The 15,765-nt window shown below is 42.6% G+C and overlaps 1 protein-coding gene and 1 pseudogene across 5 annotated transcripts in view; both read left to right on the forward strand.

The window, feature by feature from the left end:
* Window positions 1–15,765, forward strand: part of RAB7A (RAB7A, member RAS oncogene family) — a 74,813-nt gene that overhangs the window by 46,465 nt on the left and 12,583 nt on the right. For 3 of the 5 annotated variants that reach the window (XM_047743295.1, XM_047743280.1, XM_047743312.1), the window contains 2 exons: window positions 8,041–8,101; window positions 9,779–9,905. In XM_047743295.1, coding sequence (XP_047599251.1) covers window positions 8,049–8,101; window positions 9,779–9,905 — 180 coding nt within the window. In that variant the 5' untranslated portion in view covers window positions 8,041–8,048. Of the gene's footprint in view, window positions 1–2,105; window positions 2,192–8,040; window positions 8,102–9,778; window positions 9,906–15,765 lie in introns of all 5 variants that reach the window. The other 2 variants (XM_047743287.1, XM_047743303.1) reach the window with 1 other exon arrangement.
* Window positions 14,405–15,030, forward strand: LOC125087714 (ATP synthase subunit s, mitochondrial-like; annotated as a pseudogene).

Below are 15,765 nucleotides of genomic sequence, written 5' to 3' on the forward strand. Positions count from 1 at the left end.
TTTTTCATTTCCTTATTGGAGGGACATTTTTGCTACCGTTTGAAATTGGGCTTCAGGGGCACCTGGGTGACTCAGATGTTAAATATCTGCCTTTGGCTCAGGTCATGGTCCTGGGGTCCTGGAATCAAGCCCCTCATTGGGCTCCCTGCTTAGCGGGAGGCCTGCTTCTCCCTCTTCCACTCCCCCTGCTTGTGTTCCCTGTCTGACTCTCTCTGTGTCAAATAAATAAATAAAATCTTAAAAAAAAAATTATGGCTTCAGTTTTAATTTGGGAGCTTTCAGAACATCATTTGAGATGTTATTTTCTTGCCTTTCTTCTGGGCCTAGAATTTTGAAGCCATTTTTAACTCAGGCAATCTGTTACGCCCCTATCCTTTCCCCCCACCCCACTTTTTTTAGTAGAGTATTTCCTGGATTTGCTAACCCTCGGATTGTTAAAGTAGTCACGCTCCCAACTCCCATCCCCAAAGGACACAATGAACACCCTTAAACTGTCCAAAAGTAACACTAAGTTATCTTAATCTTCATGCTTACCCTGATGAGATGATACAGGTAAGATGCTTAGCCTGAAGACAAGCACACTGTGAGTTTTCAAGAGACACACTTGGTAATTTTTGATCTTAGGCCTTTGTGTAGCTAGTTTTCCTTCTCTTGTTACATGTGGTTCCTGTGCCCATGAAGCAAACCTACCTTCTGTAGCCAGCATTCCTTCCACCTCCTGGCTTAGAGGTGCTGTTGAGAATTGTTTTTATTTACCTTTATGACCTTTTATGGCTGTCTCCTGCTACTCTAGAACCCTTGTGTAGTGCCTTTTAGCCATTGGGATTGGAGTCGGCTGGGTGATACTGTTTGTTAAAAATTCTGCTCTTGGGGCACCGGCTGGCTCACACAGCAGAGCATGGGACTCTTGATCTTGGAATCGTGAGTTCGAGGGTAGAGTTTACTTAAAAAAAAAAAAGAAAGAAAAAGAAAAATCCTCTTGTTCAAGCTTTTCTCTTTCCATCTTAAGCTGCTCTGTTGGAGGAATCCAAATTCATATTATCCCTCTCCCTTTCTCTCTCAAACTGATCTTAAAACAAGTTACTTCTGGGGGGCCTGCCTGGCTCAGTTGGTAGAACATGACTCTTGATCTCAGAGCTGTGGGTCCAAACCCCATGTTGGGCATAGAGACTCCTTACAAAAGAAATACTTCTTGGTCTCCTGACTGGCTCAGTCATTTAAGTGGCTGCCTTCAGCTCAGGTCATGATCTCAGGGTCCTGGGGTCAGGCCCCTGGACAGGCTCTCTGCTCAACAGGGAGTCTGCTGCTTCTTGCTCTGTCCTTCCCCCTGCTCATTCTCTCTCCCTCTCTCTCTCTCAAATATATAAATAAAATATTTTTTCAAAAAAAAGTTATTACCAAAGTCATAACATAGTTTTTTATTTAGGCTTCCTTTTTAGAAGGTATGTGCCAGATGTTTCTAACGTAAGATTTCTGTTGTGGCAAAACTAACAGTATGTTTGCCCTCAAACCAAAGGCTAATTATCACGGATAACCAAAGATGATTATCAAGCCTGAATCTGGGACACATTTGCTATAAAAGTTTGTCACTGTATTTTTAGTAATGAAAATAAATTTATACATTCTTTATTTTTTCCTTCAGATTTTCCTAATTTGTTAAAAGCATGAATTGCATTTACAGTTTTTTATTATGGAAAATCTCAAGTACGTGCAAAAGTAGTGTGAACAGTGCTGTGCAGCCCCTGCACCCATCACTCAGCCTGTTACCAGCCCGTCGTGTTTTGGCTGTGCACTCCATCTCACCCTGTGGATTATTTTGAAGCATGACACGCCTTTTTGATCTTGGTGATCAACCCAGCATAGCGACTGAGATGAAGCACTTTGTAATAAGTCCCGGGCTCCCATTTCGTATCTGAGTGTTTTTACAGATCCAGGGACCACCTGCAAACTCCTGTTTCCTTGTCTGTTAAATGAGAGTTCAACCTTACAGCCTCGTTGTGAGGATTAAATGCATGACCTATAGTGTAGTGCCCAGCACAGAGAGGGCTCAGGAAAGTGGTCTTTATTTCTTGATCTTTCATAGGCTCTGCTCTTTCACTCTGTAGGCCCTAAGAAGATTGCTCCATTTGGAAAGTTGAAAGAATCCACCTCCAGCAGACGTTACTGTTCAGCTTGGTGGCCAGCGCAGTTGGTAGTATACGGCTTCCCGCTCCCTCCCCTGTGACCTTCTCCAAAATCTTAGCACATATTGCTTGCCTACCTCGCTCTGAGCCTTGAATTCATTGGTTTTGAGGGCAAGGTGTCTGCGGGGTCGGCGTTGTCTTTTTTTTAAGATTTCATTTGAGAGCGCATGTATGCATGCAAGCTAGGGGAGGGCCAGAGGGAGAAGCTGGCCTCCCTGCTGAGCAGAGATCCGGATATGGGGGACACAGGGGCTCTATCCCAGGAAACTGGCAACTTGACCTGAGTCAAAGGTGGGCGTTTCACCAACTGAGCCACCCCAAGCACCCCTTCTGGGTCTTCTTTAATGGTCAGGTATAGCTTATAGCATGGAGTCTTGGAAGAAAATGGGATGGAGAGGTTTCATGCTGGTTATAGTTTAGAATGGTACTTTTGAATCTGCTCAGAAGCCTACAACTTCTGAAATCTGTGTCCCCATGATGCTTCCTTCTCAATGCTATATTTAGTCTATGTATGCAATAAATCACATTATACTAGGTAAAATAGTCAGAGACCAGCAGACAACCGAGAGGTTTCTGGTTGAAATGTTTGACCTCTGCCAATCTAAGAGATGCAGATGGAACCAGCTGACCATATGATTAACAATGATTTGTGCTAATGATAGCTGAGGTATGGCGAAATGGAAATTCTAGTTCACTGATGGCGTGGGTGTTAATAAAGCTGTTCTGGAAAATAATTCTGTCAGTGAATTTCAAGGGCCTTTAAAATAGTCTTACTATTTTGCTGAGTGATAACACATTTGTGTGATCAGATTGTATACATAATTTAAAATGATTGCATGCTTAATAGTGGGATTATCCATATGCTGCAGTGTCATGTAACCTTAATGCCAGGAGCATGGGAGGGTATTTAATATAGAAAGACAGGATGCAACAGTATAATCTCAACTATTTGAAGGAAAATGAGACCTAAACCCTGGTGCTAATAGGATTGTTTCTAAGAGTTGGAATTGTGGGTGCCTTTTTGTCTTTGGCTCATTCTTTTGTGTACCTTTCTGAATTTTCTGTAATTCAGTACTTTAATTGGGGGTAGGGGAGAGAGAGAGAGTAGCAGAAGAGTCAGTTGTTTGATTAGGATCTAGCTGATCCACCTAGAGAGGTAGGCAACTTGGCAACACCACACAAATAAAAATGTTAATGGGCTCTCGAACACTAGTTGGTTCAACTGCCGCAGCCCTGCACCTCTGACGTCAGTGCCCTCACTGTATCAGACAGTAAATCAGAGCAGCAGTTCCGGACCCCAAGTCAGGAGTTTCCAAATCTGGTATGTACACCTCAATAGCCAGAGGGAACTTTTCAGATTCCCTAACCTTAAGGACTGGTCCCCAGCCCTGATGAACCAGAATCCTCTTGGTGGTGAGAGCTGATACTACAGAGTGGCATGGAGGTTGAGTATTGGGGGCCTGGGCTGACACATTCGACAATTCCAGCTCTGCCACCCAATTGCTGTGTGATCTTGGACATGATACTACACCTGGTTCACCTTCATTTCCTGTGTTTTACACTGTTGTGGTCGTGCTTTGCACATGCTTTGCTTTCAGCTCCTTGATACTGCAACTCCCTAGTCTCACCTCCATGGGAGCATAGTCACCTTGAGTTTGTGATCACCACACAAAGCTGCACTGGCCACACTTTGCAGTGCCCTGCCAACCGCCAACAACTACTCCTCCCCTGCTCCTCCACTTTTTCCCATACCAATTCTTTGTTCTCGCTGTCCTCCCCCTGACCTTTCCGTGGGGCCCTTTCTGACCTCATTGGCCCTGCCCAGCCCAGGCCCTTGGATATTATTTTCCTGACCTTTTTACCTACATGGGAGTTTCTTTGTTGTGTCTGCCTTTATGGCCAGTTGGTTTCTCTGCTTCGGAGATAAGAGAGTGATAGCTCCAGGCTAACAGGAAAATTCTAGCTTTTGATTTATTATTTGAGAAAAAATTATACTTGAGGGGAAAGAATCAATTTGGCCTATGAAATAGTTAGTATTGCTTGTTCTTCCAAGGAAATCGCTCCAGAACACACTGATGAGGCTTGGTTTGAAAGCAGAAAGAAGGAAATATGTTCTGAATACACCTTAATCTGAAAATTAGAAGATATATGTAAATGGATTAATGGGTATTATCAGAAATGTTCATTTCCAAGGACCACAGTGGCTAGGGACCTTGTACAACTCTTATTTCCTCTTTGCCTGTTTCAGTTTCTCCTGTAAAAGGAGTGGTCTCTGTTAGAAACTGTTTTCCAGTTACAAGTTTCTAGTTTGTAGGAAATTTTTTTTTTTTTTTTTTTTTTAAAGTAAACTCTGCACCCAGCCTAGGGCTAGAACTCGCAACCCTGAGATCGAGTCGCATGCTGTACCACCTGTGCTAGCCAGATGTTCCCTAAGTTTGTAGGATTTCAAGAAGTAATTTCAGAAATCCATGGAGGTGATGATGGAAATCGGTAGCGAAGAAACTGCGAGTGGAGATTTTAAAGCCTTTGCAGCTTGGGCAGCTTCTTGTAGCAAAAGTTGTTCTCAGGTTTGGTTTGGTTTGGTTTTTTTCTTAACTTTTTTCTAGAAACCAGTGTCCCATTCTTTTTTTTTTTTTTTTTTTAAGATTTTATTTATTTGACACAGAGAGAGAGATCACAAATAGGCAGAGAGGCAGGCAGAGAGAGAGGGGGAAGCAGCCTCCCTGCTGAGCAGAGAGCCCGATGCGGGCCTCGATCCCAGGACCCTGAGATCATGACCTGAGCTGAAGGCAGAGGCTTTAACCCACTGAGCCACCCAGGCACCCAGTGTCCCATTCTTGATCCTGGAGAACAGTAAGTGCAAAAACCTAGCTCTAAACTTTGCCAATTTAAAGCCGTTAACATCCTGGTGATGAAACCACGTGTTGGGTTTCTTCAGATCCACTGTTGAGTGCAGGCCCTAAGTGAAAATGAAATCCTCATTCATGTATCTTTCATGATGAATAAGGACTAATTTTGTAATGATAAAACTTATTTGAAAAATCAGCAGATTAACATTTTTCTCCGAAGTGGAAATAGCTTTTTCAGTTTCAGGGTAGTGTGTTCCTCCAAAGGTCACAATAAGGTAATATAAAGAAAACAAAGCTATTTTAATTCTATCATCCAGGAAAAACCTGCTAATAATTGTATTCCTTTCAACTTCATTTTTTTTTTTTAAGATTTTATTTATTTATTTGACAGAGATCACAAGTAGACAGAGAGGCAGGCAGAGAGAGAGAGAGAGGGAAGCAGGCTCCCCGCCGAGCAGAGAGCCCGATGCGGGACTCGATCCCAGGACCCTGAGATCATGACCTGAGCCGAAGGCAGTGGCTTAACCCACTGAGCCACCCAGGTGCCCTCAACTTCATTTTTATATTTAAATATTTACTCCTGGGGCGCCTGGGTGGCTCAGAGGGTTAGGCCTCTGCCTTCAGCTCAGGTCATGATCTCAGGGTCTTGGGATCGAGCCCCACATCAGGCTCTCTGCTCGGCGGGGAGCCTGCTTCCTCCTCTCTCTCTGCCTGCCTCTCTGCCTACTTGTGATCTCTGTCTGTCAAATAAATAAATAAAATCTTTAAAAATAAATAAATAAATAAATAAATATTTACTCCTTAGGGCATTTTGTTTTGGAGGATGAAGTATAAGGATCTTAATTCTCAGGATTTTTCTGGCTGCCTTCACTTCGTGAATTTTTTTTCATCCTTTTGCTACCGAATTTTATAATGCTATATTTGTCCAAATTATTCATTTCTGGGTTATTTTTCTGTTTAGTCGTGTACCAGCCCAATACTTTAATACTGTATTTTTATAACATACTTTCCAAGACTGTTAAGGCAAGTCCTGTCTCCTCTTGTCATTATTCTTTTAGGAGAGGAATGGGAGGGATTCCTGTGAATTTATTTTGATGAATAAAATAAGAATTATTTTAAGTTCCAAAAAAACCCTTGGGATTGTTTCAGTAGGGGAGAATTTACATCTCTGCATTAAGTCTTCCTATTGGAGATAGCTCTTCATTTATTCAGATTTCCTTTGTTTCAGTAAGATTGTCATTTTCTTATTTAAGTCTTATACTGTTGTTAACCACTGCAACAGTGGTTGTAGTATAAATTTGGAAAATCCTTCAAGAAAGTGAATTAGTGGAAGTCATGAAAATGTTTATACTTCTGATTCAGTAACCCCATTCCTAAACAATATCTGTAAGTTAACTTTAACAAAACCCCTTTGCCTGTGTGAAAATTTGACCTTTGGTTAACTTTGTTTCTGGGGAACTCAATAAAGGCAGACTGCCAACTTCTCTTGCCTGGGCGCTGTGGTAAAAGAAAAGAAAAAGAAAAGGAAAAAAAAAAAAAAGACATGGTAAAATGTCTCCCGGTTGGTGATTGCATCTGGACAGGGAGAGGCCGTGAGCGCCCGATGGAGCCCCATGCTTGGGCTTCGCAGAGCACATTGGCTTTTGGGTTGTGTGTGTTCCTCACAAGGCACCAGTACAGCTATTAAAAGAGATGATTGGATCCTCTCAACAGTGAAGGTTTAAGTCAGGGCTTGAACCCACACATTCTCCCTATACCTGAGCCATCTGCTGTGCGGACTGTTGAAAGAACAGCCAACAAGCTGTGTTCCTGTCCCAATCCTTCTCAGTAGATGCATGCCAGGTATGGCCTGTATAAGTGAATGTATGGCCTGTGATAGTCTTGTGAATTTGACTCTGAGATTGTGCCCCCCACCTGCACCCCACCCCGTGGCTGTTGCTGGGTCCCAAGGAAATGATCCCACAAACTGAAGTTCAGAGATGTTCTTTACAGCATTACTTTCCCCAGATTTTTGGTATATTAAGTAAAAGGCAGGAATGGCTGTTTAAACACTTAATTCACTCAGAGGAGTATTAGATGTTAAGACTATTACAGAAGCAAATACTAGCAATAAGATAAAGTCACAGTCATGTAGCCAGCCTCTCAGCCTTCTAGAAGCTAGGTGGTTAAAAAAGAAACTAAGAGACACCTGAGTGGGGCTCCATTAAGCATCTGCTTTTGGCTCAGGTCATGATCCCAGGGTCCTGGGATCGATTCCCACCCACATCAGGCTTCTTGCCCAGCAGGGAGCCTGCTGCTCCCCTGTGTGAGCTCGGATGTGTGTGCGCGCATACCCTCATGCACACATGCCCCCCCCACACACACACACGCACACGCACACACGCACAAATCTTTTAAAAATAAATAAAAATGAGGGGCGCCTGGGTGGCTCAGAGGGTTGAGCCTCTGCCTTCAGCTCAGGTCATGATCTCAGAATCCTGGGATTGAGCCCCTGAGTCGGGCTCTCTGCTCAGCGGGGAACCTACTTCTCCCTCTCTCCCTGCCTGCCTCTCTGCCTACTTGTGATCTGTCAAATAAATAAATAAAATCTTTAAAAATAAATAATAAATAAATAAAAATAAAACTAAAAAGTACCTTTTCTAAGACCTAGTTTTGACTACCTTGTTCTCCCAAACTGTAGAAGAATAACAACAGGCTTTACTGAACCTACTTCCTTACCTACCTTTTTTATATGTAAACAGTTATTTCCTCAACATCCAAGAGGAGAATATGTTCTTTTAGACTGCTCTGAGAGGCAGGATGAGCCTGTCTCAATATTTTGCCCAGCTTGGGGCCGGAGTTCTAATGACTGATACTGCTCTCCATCCAGTCCCCCCGGATGGCAGGGAAATAGCCAACGGGAAGGTAGGGCTCAATGGTTCTTGGTTGTTTTGATGCTTACGCTGGGGGGCGTGGTTTGCCTCGGTATTTCTGTCACTCTCACAGTGCTTTCTCCTTTCTCCTTTCAGTTTGAAGGATGACCTCTAGGAAGAAAGTGTTGCTGAAGGTTATCATCCTGGGAGATTCTGGGTAAGTGTTTCTCACTGTTTGAACTAACGTGTTGGCTAGGAGTAAATGTGACCTCCTTGAAGCTGGTGCCCTCCGTGCTGACATTTGGCGGTTTCTTCTCTAATAGCAGGGCAGTAGGGCCCTAGGTCTCCAGCTGTTTCAGGCACAGCAGCAATTTGAATGATCTCTTGTTCTGTAACCCTTCCTTCCCTGTTCTTTGGCATGATTTGGGGGAAAGGGTAGCTGTTTAAATTCAAGAATAGTCTCATGGAATTCCTTTTGTTCCGAGCTGGTTAGACAAGGGAGTTCTGTTTATGTACATTTGTTGCCACTGACCTCATGCCTACCAGTCGTGGGTTTGGGGTGTGCTGTGCAGTATCCTCCCACTGCTGTACCAGATTTGGGCCTATATTCCAAAGAACCTGGGTCTGGAGAACTGGATTCTGATCCTAGATCTGCCACTAAGTAAGTAACCAGCTCTTCAGTAGCTGTTATGGTTCTGTGGGAGACTTTTCACATTCAGCATCTGAAGTGACCTTTGAAGCCTTAGACCAGCTAGAAGCTGTGTATTTTTTTTTTTTTTTAATAATAATAATAAGTGCAGGTATGCCTCCTTATCCCAAAGCTCCCTGCCCTTTAAAAAGGCAATGGTTTTTCTACCCTGGCGGCTTTTTTAATTGCCTGAGGAGCCTTTTAGAAGTTAGCATTTTTCCAGACCAGTGGGTTGGGCCTAGTTAGCAATACTTAAATACACACATCTCTCCGTCTCTGTCCCTCCCTTCCCCTCCCTTACTCCTGATGACTCTGGTGTGCTGTCAGGATCGAAAGGTACTATTTTAGCCCCAAACTTGCCTGGAAAGAATCACCAGGCCTTTATTTGATTACAGATCTCCTGGCTTTTCCCCTGAAAATTCAGATCCAGATGGCCTGGGTTGGAGAACACTGCCCTAAGCCATAAATGTACTTCCCCGTCCTCTGCATATGAAAATGAATGTTCCTTAGTGGGAGAGGAAGGTGTTCCGTTGACTCTGAAGGCTTTTGTATTGTCTTCAGCCTGCCCTAACTAATCTCATCACCAAAAGACCCCCCCACACACACACACATGTCGTCTCTTCCTGAGTTTTCTTACTGGAAAACGTCTCTGGAGGAGCTTACTCTGAGGAAATTCTGATTTGGTGTGGAATATTGATGCTTTTTTCACTTCAGATTTTAAACTTTGAAGCAGCAGGTGGCTGACTGGTGTGTATGTCTGCTTGCAGCCGGTGACTTCCTCCTGTGCTATTACTTTCTTGGACTGAGTACCAACCCCTAAATGGAGAGACACCCAAGACAGCAGAGATATTTTTGGAATGGTGGAGTGATCTTACTGCTGTAGCTCCTTTTAGAAGGAGAGTATTTGCTGACATCTTTCTGGAAGGAACAAAGTAATACTAGGTTCTACCATCTGAGTTGCTTGTACCAAAACTTACAAGTAGCTTTTCAACATCTGGCCCACATCTGTGCCCCATGTTTTTATCGCAGGAGAAAACACAGTCTCGAATGAGTAACGCTGGGCAGTTGGCTGGGGCAGCTCTCTATTGTGATCACAGTTCTTGTTCTCCTTTAAGATAGGCCTGTATCTTTAGAACTTCAAGTATCAGAATCTGTTTTCTGTCCCTTCCTAGTTGACCTATATTTGTGGTTTTCCTCCAATTTCAGAGTTGGTAAGACATCACTCATGAACCAGTATGTGAACAAGAAGTTCAGTAATCAGTACAAAGCTACAATAGGAGCAGACTTTCTGACAAAGGAGGTGATGGTGGATGACAGACTAGTTACAATGCAGGTAAGCACACGTCTTTGCCGCTTTGCCAGCCAAGCCTTGTTCATTTGGTCTGAAACTTTTGTTCATGCCTAGGCATTTTCCCTTCCTTTTCTTCATTTCCCATTACCATATTCATGGATAATTGGCCGCCAGTAGGATTGCCAGATAAAATACAGGACTTCAAGTATGACCCAGATGTTGCATGAGACATACTAGAAAGTTTTCATTGTTTTTCCAAAGTTCAAATTTAATTGGAGTTCCTTTTTGTTGTTGTTGTTTGTTTTTGTGTGTGTGTGTTTCGCTGAATTTGACAGCCTACAGGCTCTGTCTTGCTGTGTCTCCAAAATGTCTAACTCATTCCTTTCTTAATATCCCTGCATAGTATTTTAGAAACTAGGAGAGACCCAAAACATCTTTGGGTCTCTCCTAGTTTCTTACAGTAGCTTTTCATGTAGTTTCCCTATTTTTCTGGCTTCTCTTGTCTTATCTACAGCCACCAAAGTTGTGTTTCTATTAAGCCAGCTAGCTTTTTTGTGTATCACCATAATCGTTTAAGGTTTTTCCCTGCAACAATTAGGCTAAAATACACATTTCTTCATGTAACCTTTTGAAAGGTTTTTTTCATTCTGGCTACAACTGTTCTTCACTTTTTTGTCTTCTGCCAGTCCTTCCAAACCATGTGCTACTCTTACAAACCTGTCCTTGCACCTGTCTGCTTCCATCCCAGCTCCTTCGTCCCATCTTTGTCTTCATCCCCAAGACTCCAGCTTTTGTCCCAGGTTGTCTTCTGAAACTCCTCTCTCCACAGCACTTGTTTCTTCCTGTGTTAAATGAGTTCCCTGGCATACTAGTCCTCTAGAGACAGACGTGATTTTTATTCCACTGTAGTCCTAGCAAACACTAGGCTTGCCCCAAAATGTTTGAATGATCCAGGTGTTATAGGTAGAGGTTTTTACAGACATGAACCTCAAGCTGTGACATGCTCCCAGAGGATAAGGACTCTGGACGTTCCTTGACTCACACATCCGGGCTGGAGCTGATAACGGATTTCATTTCTCACCTCCCCCATGCATACACATAGAGATGTTCAAAATATGACTACAGTTTTACTAAGCCAAGCTTGAGAGAGAAAGAAATTTCCAGGTTACAGGAAAGAAGAGGGAACTGAAAGCTAGTGCTAAGCTTGGGGGCTTCTGCCATGATGGTTGCCAAGTTTATAACCAGACTAGAGTTTAATTACTCGCCAGGGGCAGGAGATGTGACTACAAAAGGTGAGGGAGCTAGAACTCCCACTAGCACACTCCCTTGGGGAGACACACACACATTCTCTCTCCATCTCTCTCTCTCTTTCTCTCACTCTCTCACTCTCACTCTCACTCTGTCTCATTCACTCTCACACTCACCCAGGACTGTGGAAAGTTGTGAAAACGGGATCAAATACCCTCAACCCAAAGAAGTGGCAAAGCTCCTGTATGAAGTATGCTTGAGGCTTTGCCTCTTTACTTTCTTGTTGGAGACTCTCAGTTCCACTGTGCTCATGTCTGGGCTCTGAGCTTATACTCTACATTGGACAGAAATGTTAAAAACTTTGACATAAACCCATAAATGCCTGTCATTCCTGACAAAAGCAGAGATAAGACCATTCTATAGGAAGACTTGCCACCTCAGGACAGAAGATGAGGTCATAGCCACATGAGGAAATAATGTACCACAAAAAATGTTCACAATGACTAGAGATTTTTTTAAAAAAGGAATCGAAACCATAATGAAAAAGGATACTATTGTAAAAATGAGGATATAGAGAACTTAGAACTTGAAGAAGTGAAAACGTGGTCATTTCAATAAACCAAATGAACAGTTAACCTGCAGATTAAACACAACTGAAGAAAACAGTAAGCTGTGAAAACTGAGCAGATTACCAGAAGACTCAAAATTGCAGAACACAAAAAGCAAAATTGTAAGAGCAACTAGAGAGAAGAAAAATTACTTAAAAAGGAACATTAGAGGAGCTCTTGAGGACACCAGGAGGGAGAAGGAAATGGAATGCCTTCAGGATACTGGCATAAAGTACTACCTGCAGATTTAACCTGCGCACCAGCCAGACTGAAAGCTGGTTCCTGTACCAGCAGGAACAGCTGTGGAGCCAGGCTGTGGCTTCGACAGCAGTGTGGGTTGATTCCGAAGTCAGAGCCCAGCTCCTCCTGGGTACAGGGTCCCCACATGCCCTACCAAGCTGGAACCGTGCAGCGCCGCACTGCTGGAGTGAACGCCGTCTGAAGAACCACAGTCACTAGACTCTGGAAACAGTAGGGGAGAGAACATGTTTCTGAAAGGTTGAAACAAAAGGCTGGCCCTCGCACTATTGCAGCCAGCTTGAAAGACTTAGAAGGAAATGAAAACCATGATCTCTGGATAGAGGCATCATCTTCCTAGATCTTGAGGAATCCTCACGTATTTTTTACAGGCTTTTAGCAGTGTGCAATAAGATAGTCCAAATAAGAAAACAAGGCAAGGGGCGCCTGGGTGGCTCAGTTGTTAAGCGTCTGCCTTCGGCGCAGGTCATGATCTGCGGGTCCTAGGATCGAGCCCCGCATCAGGCTCCCTCCTCGGCGGGAAGCCTGCTTCTTCTCTCGTTCCCTCTGCTTATGTTCCCTCTCTCGCTGTATCTCTCTCTGTCAAATAAATAAAATTTAAAAAAAAAAAAAAAGAAAGAAAGAAAGAAAACAAGGCAAGAACCAATGGAAAGCTCCCTTATCATTCAGAGTGGTTTTTGTATTTAAAGGAATAAGGCAGTCTTACGTTATCTTTGGAGAGAGGAAACTAAACAGGTGTTGTAGGTTAATAGAATTTCTAAATTTATGAAATACAATAATCAAAAAAAGGGTGGAAATCCAAGAATTTTTTAGCAGCAGAGAGGACACCCCAGAAGAGGGCTGAAAGGAAGAATGGTAGGAAAGAGAGGTACAAACAGGATTCAGTAGATAGGTCAGACTTCCTTTTAATCTCAAAATAAAGAGAATGAATCAGAGATGGTATTTGCTGAGAATTTTCCAGAATAGATATGGCACCAGTCCGCAGATTCAGGAAGCCCAAATTCCAAGATGGGTAAATAACTCGACATACCGTAATGAAATTGCAGTAACAAAAGACAAACTCGAAAGCATCCAGAGGAAGAAGATGACCTTAAAAAGGAACAGGAATGAGGCTGACAGTTGACTCTCAACAGTAACAGAGGAAATCAACAGGCGGTGGAATATATTCTGAAAGAAACCTTCAGCACAGTGTTCTGTCCCTGCTAAAAATATCCTCGAAGGAAAGCATACTTCCTTAGGTTCTATGGCGAAAATTCTAAATGATGTACTTCAGGCAGAAGGAAAATATTCCATTTAGAAAGGTCTGAGATAAGATAAACAGATAAACTTTACTTGCATGCAAATACTTATTGTTAGAAATACGACCCTAATAGTAAGAGTATGTAACTTCCAAACTATCACACAAAACCAGGATTAGACCTATGTAATTTAATGTGTTGGGGAAGCGTAGTGGTTGCTGTGGGGTTTTTTTTGTTTTGTTTTTGTTTTTGTTTTTCACTTCCTTATATTGTTCAGGAAGAAGCTAGGAATCTGTCAGTATTAAACATTAGATGGAATCAAGTATGCAAGAAAAATTTAAAAAGGTAACTTACTATGAAGCCATGGTAGTTTAAACAGTGTGATATTGTCAGAGACATGCAGATCAAGGGAACAGAAGGCACATAGACAGGGCACACCTAGCTGGACACTGAGTAAAGAAGTCATCTTCCAAAAGAGTAAGGGAAAGGGAGGGGGAGTTACACAGTAAACAGAGTGGGCCAGTGGCTTTCTGTTTTGGATGGGGAGTAACCAGAGGGTTTAAGACCTGAATGGAAGAAGTATGAAATGAAAATAATTTTTTTACCTTAGATGTTTAAAATAGAGAAAGCACAAATCATAAAAGATTAAAGATCAATAGTAGACCCCATTAAATTAAACATTTGAATAACAAGATTCCCATATAAAACCACAAACCAGAAAAAATGTTGATAATACGTAGTAGTATCCAGTCAGCAAACAGCCCTGTGGGTAACTGGACAGAAGACATCACCAGGCAGCCGTCAGAAGAAACTGTTAATGTCCAGGAGTTTGATTTCAGGGAATTACAAATTTAAAAAGGTGACGGGGCAGGGTGGCACTGCTGTAGACACAGGGAATACTCCCTGCCTCCCTCCCCAATGCTATCAAAAAATGCTCTTTGGAAAAATACCCCAGCAATTGGGTGGCTTAAAGAAATTCCCAGGGCACCTGGGTGGCTCAGTGGTTAAAGCCTCTGCCTTCGGCTCAGGTCATGATCTCAGGGTCCTGGGATCGAGTTCCGCATCGGGCTCTCTGCTCAGCAGGGAGCCTGCCTCCTCCTCCTGTCTCTCTCTGCCTGCCTCTCTGCCTACTTGTAATCTGTCCGTCAAATAAATTTAAAAAAAAAATCTTTAAAAAAAAAAAAAAAGAAATTCCCAGTGGTCCTGTGACTCCAGATACTTCTGGGGTTGGTTGAATAAAGTGGATGTCAGCCCTGACGGGCGGCATCCGAGTGACTGTGCTGTAGGGCTGTGGTGTGCCACCAGGGCCAGGAGAGCTGGTAGAAGGACTACAGCAACCTCATCAGGCCCTCTGGACAGACAGAATTCAGCAGGTAGTGCCACTGCTCTGAAATCATGAACGTTGGATTTGATCACATTGGCGGGATAACAGCATGCTGGAAAAACAAGGTTGTGCAAGTGTCATTATATTGAGCCCGACTGTTCAGAGAGACTTCGTAAACTTGAAAATTTACATAAAAGCTTGTTGGAAATGGAAATAATTTCATGTGGGTGTTTCACAGACAGGCAGTGTTGCTCTGCACCACTTAAGAAACCTCAAGTGTTTGCTGTTAAGTGATCTTCCTGAAATAAGAGAAAAATAAAACCTTGTCCAGGCCTTTGAGATAGCACCACCTTCTCTAGAACTAAAATTAGACTTGAAGTAAAATAATAATATTCGGTAAGTATCTTATTTCATATGGAAGCAGCCCAGCTATCCGTCTGCTGGTGAATGGATAAAGATGTGGTACTCATCATAAAAAAGAATGAGATCTTACTGTTGGTATCGACATGGGTGGACCTAGAGAGTACCATCCCCAGTGAAATAGGTCAGACAGAGACAAATACTATATGGTTTCTCTTATTTGGAATCTAAAAAAACCAAGAACAGACAACAACACAAAAACAAACTCATCAGTACAGAGAACAAACTGGTGGTGGCCAGAGGGGTAGGGATGGGAAATGGGAGAAATAGGTGAAAGGGATTAAACTTCTGTTCATAAAATAAGTAAATTATGGATATGGGGGGAAAGTATCCTATTTCAATATAAAGTATCATTTAAAATTACTGCTCATAAATAGTAACAGATATATTTATCATCAGTAGAACAAAAAGCTGGACATACCACAACATTTTAAAAGCAAAGAGTCCCTCATGTAGAAAGTAAATATTCAGGGGCACCTGGGTGGCTCAGTGGGTTAAAGCCTCTGCCTTTGGCTCAGGTCATAATCCCAGGGATCTGGGATCGAGCCTTCCCATCAGGCTCTCTGCTCAGCAGGGAGCCTGCTTCCCATCTCTCTCTCTCTCTGCCTACTTGTGATCTCTGTCTGTCAAATAAATAAATAAAACCTTCAGAAAAAAAAAATAAATATTCAGACATGACATACTAAAGTTACTGAGTTGGAAGTGAGAATTTATGTACATTTTAAGAAAAATGCAAACCCAGGTAGCCTTTAAATTCTAATATAGTCCTCATTTTTTACAAATATCTATTGATGTAGATAGAGTTA

This window comes from Lutra lutra, chromosome 1 (assembly GCF_902655055.1).
Source record: "Lutra lutra chromosome 1, mLutLut1.2, whole genome shotgun sequence".
NCBI lineage: Eukaryota > Metazoa > Chordata > Mammalia > Carnivora > Mustelidae > Lutra > Lutra lutra.